Genomic DNA, 16,695 nt, shown 5'->3' on the forward strand with positions numbered 1-16,695 from the left:
TTAGAGGGCAATACCAAGCTAGGAAGGATGGTGGGTGTTGTAGGACGAGATGGTGGGACCTAAAAGGGGATAAACTAGAAATATTTAAGAATAGAATGGTTGATGAAGGTACTTGGGACTTAGTTGATGATACTTAACGCTATGTGGACTATGTGGAACTCGATGGCTAATTGTATGAGGAGAATCTCAAAAGAAGTGCTTGGAGAGTCGACTATCTCTCAAAGATAACAAATAGTGATTAACTCACTAGACAGAATATCAAAAGCCTACCTTAGACCCACGAGGGTGCCTTACTTTTATAGCTAGCACTAACCTGATCCCTGTAGAAGCCTAGCTTCAATGGACTTTGGCTCAATGCTTATCTTGGATTTCCAGTTAGATAGAGATAAACTCCCTAAGAATTTTATCTCTTTCCAGACTGAGGTCTTCCCCTATTCTTAGACTCTTGTCCTTTATCTGCTAATCTCGGATTCCGATATCTCCGCAGATAACCTCGACTTAGCCGAGAACATCTCGGCATCAGGACCATGCCACGTGGCACCTTGGCTGGCACTCCAGCTTCACCTTGGTCACGTACTGTCATTCACAAAATATGTCCTCCCACACGCCCCATTGCCCTCCATTGCCATCCCTACCCAAATTCTTAAAATAAAATAAAATTGTGGATTACATTATTAATGTCCAAACGGTCTATCACACCCTATTATATATATCCAAGAGACCAAACCATCACTCTTATCTTATCTCTCAAGACAACACACACAGCAATGGCACCAACTGTCTCTTACCTCTGTCTTTCTCTTCTCTTCCTTCTTCTCACTCCACTCTCCTCATCTGCAAGAACTCAATACACCAAACCTTCCCAATCTTCAAAAGTAGTCAGTTCCCCAAAAACACCGGCACAAACACTCATCCAGGCCTTTAACTTGTCCCCCAAACATGCCTTCAGCACGGGCAGCCCGGTACTGGAGGAAGACTCATTGATAGATGCTGCACTAATGGTGGAAAAGACTTTGATCTTTCCTAATGTCCTTGGTGACCCTGCAAATAATTCTATTCAATTCTTGGGTCACCATGCCGGTTATTATCGCCTTCCACACACCGTAGATGCAAGGTATAATGAATTGTTGATTTGTTTCTGATATGTATAAATGAAACCTTTTTTTTTTTTTTCTTTTTTTTGTAGTTAATTTTGTTGGATGAAGATGATCAATGAAACAGGACGGTCCTATATTTTTTGGGTGTAAATTATTGTGCATGATGGAGTTTAATTTTGGATGAAAATGACAAAGTGGTGCTAATAATTCTTTTCTAACTAAATTTTAATGGAAATCCTGTACATTGAGTTGTCTTTTTTTAATCTAATTTTGTAACCGCACATTGTGATTTATGAGGTCAAAATTTCGGTGTCTTTATCTTTTCTTGGCTTTTTTGAGAAAACGATTTTTGTTTTGTTTTTAGTATCCATTTTATAATACTATTTCTCTGATTACAGCTGTACTAAGTTATTGGTATTCATTAACGTTTTCAAGCTTTAGGCGCTCAATGCTTTTCTTTTTTCTTTTTATTTTTTCCATTTTATTATTATTATTATTTAAAATTTTGAACTTTTGAAGTCAATTCTTATAGGTTTCAATTTGTAATTGATGGAAAACCTTTTTTCCCAAAGTTATTGCTGTCTATGGAGGCCCAAGTATTCTTATTTTGAAATAACAAATACAAAATTAGTCACATTTTATGGGTCCAAGAACTATAATTGGCTCATTTGTCCCACATACAGGATCATGTTGTTTTTAATTTATTTTATTTATATATAAAATAAAATAAAAAAATCATATTGGCAGTCAAGCGCTAGAAAGAGGAGCCATAATTGGTCAAAGAGCAATACTATAATCCTACACATAAAAACCTAAAAAATACTTAAAATTTTACATCAATAGTTTAAATTTACGTAACTTTATCAATCATAGATTTGTTTTCCCTTTTTTTTTTTTAATATTTTTTTTATCTGATTTCATTTCTGAGATCATAGAATTATTGTTGGTCAAAATAATGGGTGAAAAAATAAAAGTTATCTCCATATCATCGTAACTAAAAAACAAAACAAAAAAAGGTCCCATTTAAAAAAATATATATATATATATATATAATAAAGTAACAACATATAGGCTTTGATAGGCTTGTTTTGTTTGTGCTAGCCAGATATTTGCTAGCAGTTGGATGGTTTTGTATAGCTTTGGTAGGGCTGGGGTATTCCCCTTCTATTCTTGGAAGTTTTCTTGTTTTATTTTATGATTTATTCACTAAAAAAAAAACATTTATGATAAATTTTTTGAATATGTAGTATTACTGGGAAAAATAAAAAAACAAAAAAAACAAAGTTTGGTTTAAATTCAAATGATGGGGGTGGTTGGTGCAGGATGTTCTACTTTTTCTTTGAATCAAGGAAAAGCAACAAGAGTGCTCCAGTGGTTATATGGCTGACTGGAGGTCCAGGGTGTAGCAGTGAACTGGCTTTGTTCTATGAAAATGGTCCTTTTCATATTTCTAATAACTTGTCTCTCATTTGGAATGATTTTGGTTGGGACCAGGTGTAGTATACTCTCTCTCTCTCTCTCTCTTTACGTATGACAAAATTTTATATACCATTTGTTATTGTTAGAATATAATATGTAAAGTGTTTAATAATTATGTTTTCTTCTTTCGGCTCTTTTGGCCCCTTTGTAACACTCTCCCCTCTATAAAAGAGAGAGTTCATTACTCTTTGTAATTAATACAAACAAATCAATAATACATCATTTATAACATGGTATTTATAACATGGTATCAGAGCTAGGTTAACAACCTAGTCATTCTGCTTCACCGGCGGGCGGCAGTCTCGCCTTGGCCGCCCGCCGGACCTCTACACATATCTGAGATCGGACTCCGAAGCCTTGAAGAAATGAGCAGATACCTCCGGTCCTATGAAGAAAGTGACGTTCTTGTTCAACAACTTCAAGGTGAACACACTCCCCTGCTTCGGATACTCCTCCCTCCACATCACCACCGGTCCTCCCAAGAATCGGACCAGCCCTCCCACCACCGGCCACCGCGTTTTCACCACCGGAGGGAGCCGCCGTTTTCCAGATCTCGAAATTCCGAATGCAGATGTCAGTTTTGCCACCACGATTGTCGCAACAATCAGCACACCCACATTCTTTTCCGACCTCTTTCTAGCAACAGTTTTCCGATCACCGTCGGCCACAGATTTCTCGAAATTCCCAGGCAAAGGGGGTTTCTTGGTCATGCTTCTCTGCAAATACCGCTGTTTCTATGTCCGACCCGTCATCACCAGTGTAGATGGGACTGTTTTTCTCAATCCCCCGAACCTCTTCGAGTCCCTTCTCTTCGCAGATTCGCCTTTAACACCGAGATCATACAGTCTTCTTCTCAATCCCTGTTTCCCCCTTCTTCCTCTTCAGCCCCCGTTGAACCATCAAGCAAAGTCGAATCCAGAATCCCAGCGTGGAGGGGACCTTCTGCCAAAGCTGTGACCCATGCCCTTAGATGCCACTGTTTCTATGGCTATAGTCTGCCAAGTCCCTTAGTTCTAGTGCCATCTCTCATATTCTTCTCTCCAACACTTGTGTTCTCTTCCACCGTTTTGTTTGCACAACAAGAAACTCTGTCAGAACCAGAGCAACAGCTTGTTCCATTCAACAAGCCACAGCTATTTTGTTGAAGCTTCGGTTCTTCAAATTTCTTCCCTTCACTGTTCAATGAACCCATGTGATCCCACTATTTTTTTTTTCTTTATTTTATTTTATAATCCTGATTTCTCTCTTCTTTCCACCGAATTTCACTCACTTTGTCTCCCTCCACTCAAGGACACCATCTAAAAAAAAAAAAAAAAAAAAAAAAAAAAAAAAAAAAAAAAAAGAGTCAGCAGCAGAGGGAAAAGGGCCACCCACACACACACAACACCCACGTCATTTCCCACTTTTCTTTTCTTTTAATATATATATATATATATATATATATATTTTTTTATTACTATTATTATTATATTTCATACTCACTGCACTCCACTTTCTTTTCTTTTTTTTATCTTTCTTTTATTCCATCTTTTGCAAAGCCACAGCAAGTTTGCACACCCATTCTTCTTTTTCTTTTTTTATTTTATTTCTTTTTCACACTCATGTTCACCACTACCAACATACCTTCCCTTGATCTGTTTGTTTTTTTTTTTCTTTAATCTATCAACTTCCCTCCATTGATTTGCCCACCGCCCCACTGTTTAAACATATTATTATTCTTCTTCTTATTATTATTATGCTATCAACCCATTCATCTATTATTATTATTTTTTTTTTTTTTGCAAAACACAAAAAAAAAAAAAAAAAAAAAAAAACAAAAACAAAAAAACAAAGCCGACAACAGGCAGACGACGAACTGCATTCATACCCACTACACTCTTTTATTCACGTGGGGGTTCACCCCGTTCCACATTTTACAAACAAAAAAAAAAAAAAAAAAAAAAAAAACAACAAAACACCCACAGTGGGATTTTTCTTCTCTACTCTGCTGCGGGTCGCTTCTTCTTGCCTCCATCCTGGGCGGCCCTTGCCGGTGTTGCCTCCGTGTTTCCCACTCCACTGGGCACGATCACTACTCCCTGCTCCTCCACTGCCGCATATGGCGGTCCTCCAAATCGGAACATCACGGTGGCCTTCCGCTTCAGCTCCTTGTTTTCTGTCCTTAGCACGCTTATCTCTGCTCGCGCATCCTTATACATGCGTTGGAGCAGAGCCAGCTGGGAGTTTAACTGCTGCACCTCATTTGTCCTACTCTGCAGCCGGTGCGACAGGTTTGTGACAGCCGTCATGGACTCCACACATGCCTTCAACGTATATTGATTCGCCTCCACATCCGTTTGCCCTGCCATTTTTTGCTCCACCGACTGCATCGGGAAGTTCAACGGAGCAAACCCAGTGGTGTTTGGTTGAGGTTCACGGGACACCGCCCCAGTTCTCTCTCCTGTGGACTCGTTGAGGTCGGGAAAGAGGGTGAGCAGCCCACGGGAAGACGAGGCCATTTTCTGGGCAACAGAGTGTTACAGAATATCTCTCACAACAGAGTGTTACAGACTATCTCTCTCAGCAATCTCAGCAAAACTCAGCAATCTCAGCAAAACGACCTCTCTTTCTCAGCCAAACGAAGAATTTTTCAGAGGTTTCTCTCAGTTTTTCTGTCTCAGTTTCTGCCTCCTCTGCTTCGGTTTATAAAGACCATGACACAGAGGCAGCCACGCGCATCGCGCGCCTCCTCTGGCCGACAAACTGGCACGCCTTTTCATGGCACGCCTTTTGATGCATTCGGGCACGCCTTTTAATGGCACGCCTTTTGAGGGTGCGGGCACACCTTTTGAGGGCACGACTTTTGAGGGCTCGATATATATCTACATGTATATTTTTTTTTGGGCAGCCTCTCTACACACTCATACAGTGTCTTCTACACCGGTCAGCTTTATCAATCCCTTTGTTTCAACCTCAAATAGGTTTCTATCTTTACACCTATTTGAGTTTGAGGGGGGGTTATACACAGTATCATTCAAGTCACCCCATGGCGCACTCCCTAAGTCGCCCCCTTGGTGCACCACCACAAGCTTCTACAACGGTCCGACATGACCCCGTAAACTGTCCTGCTTCAACGGTCCGACATGACCCCGTAAACTGTCCTGCTTCAACGGTCCGACATGACCCCGTAAACTGTCCTGCTACATCGGTCCGGCATGACCTCGTAAACTGTCCTGCTACATCGGTCCGACATGACCTCGTAAACTGTCCTTCTACAACGGTCCGACATGACCCCATAAACTGTCTTCTACAACGGTCCGACATGACCCCGTAAACTGTCTTCTACATCGGTCCGACATGACCCCATAAATTGTCTTCTACATCGGTCTGACACGACCACACAGTGTCTGCTACAACGGTCCGACATGACCCCGTAAACTGTCTGCTACAACGGTCCGACATGACCCCATAAACTGTCTGCTACATCGGTCTGACACGACCATACCGTGTCTCCTATCCTGTTTTATTTTATTTATCAGTTTATTTTTCTGTTTTGTTACTCTCTCCAAACTCAAGTTGGCTAGTGCCTATCCTCCTTGAGTTTGAGAGGGGCTGTTAGAATATAATATGTAAAGTGTTTAATAATTATGTTTTCTTCTTTCGGCTCTTTTGGCCCCTTTGTAACACTCTCCCCTCTATAAAAGAGAGAGTTCATTACTCTTTGTAATTAATACAAACAAATCAATAATACATCATTTATAACATGGTATTTATAACAGTTATGACTTGTGTTTGTTTCTTTGGCTTTGTAGGAATCAAATCTAATCTTCGTAGACCAGCCCACTGGAACTGGTTTTAGTTACAGTTCTAGTGCAAATGACACACGCCACAATGAAGAGAGTATTAGCAATGATCTATATGACTTCTTGCAGGTTTGATTAATAATTGTCTCTTCTTTTTGCATGGCATGAATCAATTACAATATAAATAACAATCTTATTATTAGGGATAAATTTATTGTGTCAATATTATTGTCTTCCCCATTCCCTCCCCCTTCTCATCGTACCCAGCCTATCTCCACCATCAAGAGAAAGCCAAGACAGCAAATGAAGGAGGAGGTTGTTGTAGGAGGGTGGGGGTGACGAATCAGGATCCCCTCCTTACATTTTCTACTTGCAAGCCCATTGGGCCCACTTTGAGGCCCAATTTTGATAATTCGAACTGTTCATATTTTAAGATTTGTTCAGTATATCATACCTGTAAAAATTAAGTTGATCGGATATCAGAAAGCATGTGTTCGGAAAACTGTTTATTAAATTCTTTAAAAAAATAGTTTTTAGTTCGAGTTTTCTAAACACATGTTTTCTGATATCCGATCAACTTGATTTTTTACAAATATGATATATTGAACAAATCTTAAAATATAAACGGTTCGGATTATCAAAATTGGGCCTAAAAGTAGGCTCAATGGGCTTGCAAGTAGAAAATGCAAGAAGAGGATATCATGATTCGGGAGTGACCGTCAGAGGTGATGATGGTGGCTAGGGTGGTGTATGATTTTAATTGTGGCTACAGTTTGGATATGATTTTAATTGTAAATATATATATATATATATATGTAAAAGGATGAGGGTTAAAAAAAAAAAAAAAACTTGAGTGCTATTAGCATCACCCTAATATGGCTTATTTATATTCAACATCCAAAAACAAAGACACCATCACTATGTTATGCAACTACAAAAATCCCATTGGCAAATTATTGTGTATGATTTTATTATTTATTTATTTATTTTTGCATAGAACTTTTGTGTAGTTAGCAAATTTTCCTTTTGGTTAATTAAATATCTAGAGTGTCATTCAGTGTTTTGGTTTCAGTTTTTTAAAAATTAAATTTTTTGTTTTTCATTTTTTTTAGTGAATATTTTTTAAATTTTAAGCAATTTTTTTACTTTTTTAGATGTACCTTACCTAAATGTATCTAAATAGTAAATTATTTATGAAAAAATATTTTAAAAAATTAATAAATACACAAAAATACAAAAAATATATTGAATTTTCATTTTTTTTAATATATTTTTGGTATTTATTGAATTTTTTAAAGGTTTTTTTTTTTTTTTACAAATATTCTACATTCTAAGTGTATTTATGTTAGGTGTGTCTAAAAATTTTAAAAAAAAATATTTAAAAAATTTAGTGAAAACAAAAAAAATACAGAAAACAAAAAAGTAGATTTTTTTAAAAAGTGAATTCTGAAAATTGGAAACAAACAGAGTGACTGATTTTTCTTGTGGACTAAAGATGCTCCAATAGATTTTCTCAACTTAAACTTGATTCATATTTATCTCTATCAACTGTCACGAGCCGACTCCTTTGGAGGCGCAGCGGATTAATTTTCGCTCGTGTGGCGCTTAAACTCCACCAAGTTTAAGCCCGCCATAGCTCGTTGACAAATCGAGTGTTGATGGTCTCACCCGTTTGAACATTAGGGCCCAATGCTTTGTCAAGCAAAACAACTTCACAAGGAAGCCCCGTCTTCCCTTGGATGCCACAAGTAAGCCTAACGCCTCAAGTGTACCAAGCACGGCATAAGTCGCTTCATACCGCCAAGCTTACCTCAAGCAAGGTGCTCGCCCAACTTACGTTTGTGTCATCAAAGTGTCTAGCCACACAATAATGTGCTAGCGAAGGTCCTCAACTTAGCCGACAAGCCAACATTGCACGTTGGGTCTTTAATAGCATCTCGAAGTGTCGTAGGGTCAAGCATGCCTCAATAGATGCATATTGGATGGCCACTTGGTCATGCGAAGCCCACAAGCCACCGAGGGTCAATTTCTCGCCCACGGCATAATCCTCGTGCCAACACATGTGTTAGATTCCGCCTAAGGCCATTGCGCACCTTAGCGTTGCACCAACGTGTAGCATGAGTAAGGCAACATCTCAATCTGTGGCTTAAGCTAAGCGGTTGGAAGGCAACACCGCATATGTGGGCTATCGAATGAAGGCATCAAGTTACGTATTGACTAAGTCCATTGATGAACTACATTATGCTACCAAACACCCTCTCAAAACAAAACTTCAATGTGCTCTTGATGTATTCTAAAGCTTGGAATTAGGTTTGTTAAGGGTGGGAATAAAAAAAATTAAAAAAAAAAAAAGGTGAGAATAAAGTGGAGTAATAACTCGCAAGGCCACTCAATGGTTGACGAGATTATTTTTGAAGGTTTTATGTTTGACTCGCATAATATAAATATTTAGACTTAATTGATATACGTGGTTTACAAGTTATTAAGTGTATTAAAATTTATTCATAAAACCTCTACTAGATGACGGAAAAAAATGGTAGAAGTTCTCCGTCAATTATAAAATAAAAAATAAAAAATGCCAACTCTCCCCGTGTATAATGTTAGGATTTCTTCAAGCAACATGGTGACTATGCAAACAATGACTTCTACATAACCGGAGAATCATACGCGGGTCACTACATTCCAGCTTTCGCTTCTCGGGTTGACAAGGGTAACAAAGCCAACGAAGGAATTTTCATTAACCTCAAGGTATATATATACATGTCTACAAGAGATTTTTATTATGGTTTTAAATGTTTAGATTTTAGTTGATTGAATGAAGTGTGGGTATAAATGGATGAACACAGGGATTTGCAATTGGGAATGGGCTGACTAATCCAGCAATCCAGTTCGCCACATACCCTGATTTTGCTCTGTACACGAAACTCATTAACCAATCTGAATATAGCAATGTTACCGATTTGGTTCCTCCATGTGAACAGGCTATCCAAGCTTGTGGTAATTCTTCCATTTTCCCTATATTTCTCTATTCTTCCTTTTTTTCTTCTTCTCATTAAATGCATTTTTGAGTGTCAAGGTGTATTTAGTGTAACAAAAAATAACCACTCCAATAGTTTAGAACATAAAAAAGACAATCTGAAACTTCTAATAAAACGGAATCTACAAACAATAAAATGTACACAATCTTATTCTCATTTTCAAAGTTGTTTTAACGACTCAGACACATGCCATATGTTGTGCTAAAATAGCATGCTATTGTTTTTTGTGTTAAATTTATTGCAAAAAATAAAACATATACGGCATATTTGGCCAACTAATATTTTTGATGAAAATTATATTGGTGTTATTATAATTGGGAATTAATTCATCACTAACTACAACTTTGTCATCTCAAAATAAATTAACTGTGTGAGTGTTAATTTAATATGAATAAATTAAGATAAATTAATGTGAATATGAAAGTTACATTTGTGTACAAGTCCATTTATCTATTTTGTAACTTCAACATAAATTAATAAGTTAAGCTTATTAAAAAAAAATAAAAAATAAAAAAGGATAAATTACACTCAACTCACTTGAGATTTTAGAGAAAATACAGTCAACTCTACACTTTTGAGATAATTACAGTAACCCCTTTTTGTATGGATAGAGCTACTGAAACTAATGTCAAAGATATGTAGATACTAAATTAAACAAAGATTAATATATATTTTAGTAGAAAAGAGATGGCAACATCATTTTTTTATTTATATGATTAATGAATTACCGATGGAAAATGATTTATGGTGTGTTTGGTTGGGAGATTTGAGGAGGGATTTGGAAAGGGAAAGGGAAAGGGAAAAGGGGTGTGAAACTATGTGAAATATATATATATTTTATTCACATTTTACCTACCTTTTCCATTTCCCTTTCAAAATCCTTTCCTAAATCCCCCAACCAAACATAGCATTAGTGTTTTGAATTATAACCTTGAGGAATATCAGTGTAATTATGTTGAAATTGTAGAACTAATTGTATTTTCTTCCAACATTAGGAGATGTGAGTCTAATTTACCTTAAAAATATTATGGTTGATACGAATAGGGGAAAAAAAAATAGCATAGAAAATACATGGGCGGGTATTGAGTTTTCAGGGGCCCTAAGCAAAACTCTGACTATATATTCACCTATGTTCAACTCCTATTATAATATAAAGTATATTTTTATTATACTAAAATACCACAAAAAATACTATATCTCGATTATTGTTTGCCGAAAATATTTGAAAATGTGACAGACATTTATATAACATATTCAGCTTGTAGTATACTATTTTTTTCATTTCATCTTGCAATTGGTAATTATTACCCTTGTTTAATTAGTATGAATTTTTTTGCATTATTAGCTACAAGTGGATCAACTTCAACTTGCACAGATGCATTCAATGTTTGCATGGCCATATTGGATGAGGTCTTGTATCTCAATGGCACCAACCTTAATGTAAGAACCCCACACTCTCCCATTCTAACGCGTTGTTTGGGTCATGCTATGTTACGCACGCTTTTATAAATTATAACATTTGTGATGTTGATCTGTGTGCAGGTCTATGACATAAGAAAGCAATGCGAGGGGCCACTGTGCTACGACTTGTCAAAAGTAGTCGAATTTCTGAATCAGAAAGCGGTTCGAGAAGCTCTTGGGGTTGGAGACATTCAATTTGTTACGTGTAGCAACCCTGTGCATGATGCCATGCTGGCCGACTGGATGAAGAATCTGGAAGTTGGGATTCCTGCTCTCCTTGAAGATGGAATCAATATGCTCATTTATGCTGGGGAGTATGATCTCATTTGCAACTGGCTTGGTATACTTCTTTAAATTATATTTCAATCTTATGTTCCTTTACGAGACCAGACACAAAGTGATCTCTTATAAATAAATGAATAAATAAACAAATTAAATTGTTTGAGTTAGGCTCAATTTGATTAAAAATCATTTAAGATTGATTCAAAAAGTATATAAGTTAAATATATTTCAAAACTCTTTCAGATTAATCATTCAAACTTAAATAACTTACTATTCCGCTGAACTCGACTTAACTAATGTACAATCCAAGTTTGAAGCATATTAAGAGTTTCAAGAATATCATATGACAGTGTATCACTTAATAATAAAGGATATGTGACCATTTTTTTTAATAAAACAATAGAAGTAGTTACATGACCGTGTGCCATTACACAGGCAAATAATTATGTACCTGTTTAATAGTTTTTGCTTGATAAACGGGAAAATAGTCTCTTTGGCTGCATTTGCAATCATGGTGTGTTTTGGTTTGGGCAGGGAATTATAGATGGGTTAATCTCATGCAATGGTCTGGTCAGAACAACTTCACAACTGCTCCTGCTGTTCCATTTGTTGTTGATGGTGCATTGACAGGAATCATGAAAAGTTATGGCTCCCTCACTTTTCTCAAGGTCTGTGTGTGTGTGTGTGTGTGTGTGTGTGTTTTACAAATTCCAAATTTTGACAAATTTCTTTGTTGCAACATCAATCAGGCATTTAATGCTGGTCACTTGGTTCCAATGGATCAACCCAAAGCTGCACTAGAAATGCTGAAGAGGTGGACACAGGGCACCCTAACTGTGGCAGGGGATCAATCTAACATTCCCACCTCAGACTTTGGTTCTCTTCATTTTTGAAAACAAGATTCATTAAACCCCACAAAATTCATGAACTGCTCTGTTCTAAAGTTCAAATACCAACTGCAACGAGCAAACAAAAGAAGCTTTATTTCCTATTGATCCTCCTACAACAGTGAAAATGGTCATACTCAAAACAAACCCAAATAGCATTGTCATTAGATTCTTCATTTCCAGAGTCAATAATCAGGACATGATGTTTAAGCTTTTTTTTGTTTTTTTAATTGATGTACTTAAACTGTTTCTGATATTATGTCGAAAAAGCTCGACAAAATCAGATTTATTTGAACTACATTGAAGCATACAATTTAAATAATAGCATGTTATGTACCAACTGTTACTCAATACAATTCTCTCTTGTATTTGGTTGGGAAATTTGGGGAGGGATTTGGAAATGGAAAGGGAAACAGTGTGTGAAACTAGGTGAAATGTATGTATATTTTATTCTCATTTCACCTATCTTTTCTATTTCCCTTTTCAAATCCCTTCTCAAATCCTCCAACCAAACAACAGGTTGGAAACCAGAGCGCGAAGGAACAACTGACACAACTGGCTCCTGCTGTGCGTTACCATTCTTTGGTTTCGATAGCGCCACCCTCAATATTTCTCCCTCTAGGACTTTAGCAGCAGTCTCGACTAGATAAAAACATCCCCAATCAAAAATAGAGCCAATCCAAATCAGTTCTGGAATACGGAAGGGTAATATAGAAGTAATCTTCACACATTAATGATTTCTTTCATTATCACTATTCCATTTTCTAGAATGCAACATTAATTCAAAGAGTTGTTTTAAAATATGAAAACTGTTTTCACACACACACACATACTCACACAAAAAAAAAATGTAAGTCTTTTTGGACTTTTTTTTTGATTTTGTTTCTAAAAACACAAAACAAAATGAAGAAAACAAAAATGATAAACAGGCTCACTTTTTCTGCTTTAGTTGTTTTGAAGAAGTGTGAAAGAGAAAAATGGAGAGAACTTCTATAACTTTGAAGAGACTAAATTCCTTTATATATCAGCAAACAAATGTATGGAAACTTTTGAGGTAAGGAAATCAAGTTTCAGAACTTCCATTATTTTTCATAGTTATTGCAGTTAATAAACAGAGACATTTCACTAGTCCTTTTCATTCTCATTGATTGCTAGGAAAATTGCAGGAAATACATTTGTGGAACCTGAGAGGGCAAAACCTACAGTCAGCAGTAACCCAATACAAATTACTGATAAAAATATCATTTTTAGAAAATAAGATACCATAAATGCAATTTTTTTTTTTTCAATCAATCACATCAGCATTAAGTATGAAAGAATTGTTTAGGTCAGCAAAGTAGTTGAACCTGTCTAGTGACCAAATTTTAAGAATTAGATTCACGAATACACCCTCACAAAGTTGCTTTCAAAGACACCCTAAATTGCATTTTCATTCAAAAAACCAGAGAGAAAATATCACGAGGAATTGAGATATGAACAATTATGGTTGTACCTAATGCTATAGACATCTGTATTAAAAGCCACAAACCCAAAATTGAGAACACTCATAGTCTACACCCTTCTCCTAATCCTAGAAAGTTTCCCTGTATTCTCTCAAAAACCAAACAGACCACCAAGAAAATTATCACCCATAAAACATAATTATGAAAAGAAACTATTTTTCTGAGGAAACATTCAAGTCATTACCAGTGGGGAAGAGACGACAAAGAAGAACAAGAGGTGTAAGTGTTGGTGTTGGTGGTGTCAGCTAGTGTCCTGTCCCAGACAGAGCAAACCCTGTGACAGGAATTGGTGAGAGGTAAATGGCCACCACCGTACACATTAGCGTTGATGCCTCATCACCTTCCATATGAGTTCCCTTCTGGGGTTTTCCTATGGCCCTGCGGGTAGGGGTGTGCGTGGTGCGATTTGTTATAGTTTTACAATAAAATTAAAATCAACTCCTGAATAACAAATTGAGAATAAAATTAAAATCAAATCGCGGTTTCAACGTATTAGTTGATTGAAGAATAATTTTAAATAATTATTCACTACCCATTCTTTCCAACTAATCACAGGATGTTTTCATATTTATATTTCCATAATATATAATACTAATCTGCATAATATTTTTCATATACATAATACTAATTTGCACCAAATTCTACATCTTAGATCCCTCTCACACTTATTTGTACTTTAATATTTCATTGGAGATATAAAAAATAAATATGTATTAACTATAGCGGGACAGAATGATTTTAAAGAGAACTATGAATTTTAAATCACGAATCAACCAACCCACAGTTAACAGACAAATTGGTGTAGATTAGGCAATTTTAAAAGATTAAGCCCTATTTTATACAGTCCTATCTTTGAGTGTCTGGCATGAGTCAATTTGTTCACTTGAAAATAGAAACTGCTAAGAGCATCTCCAATGGTTGGTTTGCCATTGGAGCTGCCATTGCTATAATATAGCAGCTGTGTTGAATTTTGATGCTCCAATGGCAAAACATAGCAGCTGTCAAATTTGAGAAATGCCAAAGCTTGTGTCAAATAGCTGCCATTTATGCCAACTCAGCCAAAACCAACTGTTTCCCTCCCTCCCTCCTTTCCTTAACAACTGTTTCACCATTTTTGTGTTTCAGAATTCACCAAAAAATTTCATGAATAATGCAACATTTTACCATTTTATCTGAAATCAAATGGTAAAAAAACAAATTCACAAAAAAAATTACAGATTCAAAAATTACAGATTCATCAAATGATTCATCAAATTCAAACAGGTTCACAGAAAAAAAAAAAAAAAAAAAAAAAAAAAAAAAAAAAAACTAGTTCAGAATTCAGATTCAAACAGTCACAGAAAAAAGAAAAAAAAAACAAAACAAAAATTCAAACAGATTCAGAATTCACCATTTTACCCGAAATTAGCACATTCAGATACACAGAACAGATTCACAGAAAAAATTTAAACAGATTCACTGAAAATGAGAAATACCTTGTTTTCATAGTTCAAAGTAGAATTTAAACAGATTCACTGAAAATGAGAAATACCTTGTTTTCATTGTTCAAAGTAGATCTGGTAGATCGAAGACAGAGAGATGAGAGACAAAAGACAGAGAGATGAGAGATCAAAGAAAGAGATCTGGTAGACGGTCGCCGATCGTCTTTTTGAGCATATACTGTCGCCGATCGAAGACAGAGAGATGAGAGATAGAATGACAGTGAAAGACAAGTAGATTTGGTGATCAGTTTTTCCATTCTAAGACTGAGAGAGACAGAGAGATAGAGACAGAGACAGAGAGGAGTGAGAGGGGTATGGGTAAATGGTGGCCGATCATCTCTTCGATCTTGTACTGTCGCCGATCGAAAAGAGATACAGAGAGAGAAAAGAGATAGAGAGATGAAGATGATCTCAGAGAGAGAAAAGAAGAGATACAAAGATGAAGATGATCTGAGAGAGAGAAAGAGAAGAGTGTCCATCTTGCAAGGGAAAAGTCGATTAGTATGTGTTAGTATATTATTCTATGTAGGGTATATTTCTTTTCCTTTTACTTTACTTTATTAGTGCCTCTTTCGGCTCCTCTCCTATATAGAGGAGTTCAACTGAACCTTTGTAATATCAATCCATCAACAACATTCAATACATAAATCAATAATATTTATACACAATTTATTTCTCTCTCTATCAATTTATCTTACATGGTATCAGAGCTAGGTTAAGAACCTAGTAATTTCGTTCCACCGGCGGGCGGCAATCTCGCCCTGGCCGCCCGCCGGACAAACCCAAATTTTCCTAATTTCTTCTTCAATGGCAGATTCTTCAACAACACTTCACCACCGCAGCACCAGATCCGATCACATAGTTCATTGCCCTCACTGTCTCTTCGATCGGCGTCGACGAATCAGGACGATGACAATAGATCACATCCACATAGTCCATCTCATCTCAAGCCTCTTGAGCGAGGCTTTGGTGCCTTCGATGATGTGTTCTCTGGACAAGCCTTTGTCGTTGGGTCCAGACCCGCCCCAGCAGATCTTGGTGGACACGACGATGTCGGATCGCTTCCAACCCAGTTCGCGGATCGCCTGACCCATGATCTCCTCGGCTCGGCCGTTGGCGTCGACCTCGGCGTTGTCGAAGAAATTGACGTCGTTGTCTCTGCAGCATTGGAGGAGGGACTTGGCTTCCTTCACATCAAGCTGGTTCCCGAAGCTGACCCATGCGCCGTATGAGAGTTGGCTCACTTTGAGCCCTGATCGGCCCAGATACCTGCACTGCCTCTCTTCTCAAGGATCTCATCTCTCTCTCACTCACTACACTACCTTTCTCGGTGGGACGACTTTCATGGCTAATCTGATCAATATCTTAGCCATGGTGTGGACTTTGTGTGTACTTTCTATGGTAGCTCTGTGATAGTTCAACATGGGAGATTGAGATTTAAGAGAAAGCATGGGTTTGCGCAATCAACTCTATTCACTCCGAAACAGTCCGCTCTATTGTCGCCGGCCAGGACTCCCGCGCCGCCATCGTTTCGCTTTTACTCTGAGTTTACTAACTATTATATATATCTACACCAAGTTAGACTCTTGCTTCTCTCTCCGAGTTGCTTTCAGTGTTGGGAGTTCGTCCTCTTTCTTCATTTGCCTAGCATTGTTGATGTCTATAATGTGTCGATTTTCCATCCCC

The 16,695-nt window shown here is 37.1% G+C and overlaps 1 protein-coding gene and 1 long non-coding RNA gene across 2 annotated transcripts; one reads left to right on the forward strand and one right to left on the reverse strand.

Annotated features, from left to right (window-relative positions):
* The first annotated feature begins 719 nt into the window (after positions 1-719).
* Positions 720-12,324, forward strand: LOC114289637 (serine carboxypeptidase-like). The gene is made up of 9 exons (XM_082905592.1): positions 720-1,114; positions 2,420-2,591; positions 6,368-6,487; positions 8,963-9,106; positions 9,205-9,355; positions 10,742-10,836; positions 10,939-11,197; positions 11,674-11,807; positions 11,889-12,324. The coding sequence occupies exons 1-9, from the start codon at positions 768-770 to the stop codon at positions 12,030-12,032; spliced, it is 1,566 nt and encodes a 521-aa protein (XP_082761718.1). The 5' UTR covers positions 720-767; the 3' UTR covers positions 12,033-12,324.
* Positions 12,069-15,509, reverse strand: LOC114289644 (uncharacterized). The gene is made up of 2 exons (XR_014350501.1): positions 15,060-15,509; positions 12,069-12,668 (listed from the first exon to the last, which is right to left on the reverse strand). It is a non-coding gene; the product is annotated as an uncharacterized LOC114289644 (long non-coding RNA).
* Between the last annotated feature and the right edge of the window lie 1,186 nt (positions 15,510-16,695).

This window comes from Camellia sinensis, chromosome 14, assembly GCF_055761805.1.
Source record: "Camellia sinensis isolate YWXY chromosome 14, ASM5576180v1, whole genome shotgun sequence".
Lineage (NCBI taxonomy): Eukaryota > Viridiplantae > Streptophyta > Magnoliopsida > Ericales > Theaceae > Camellia > Camellia sinensis.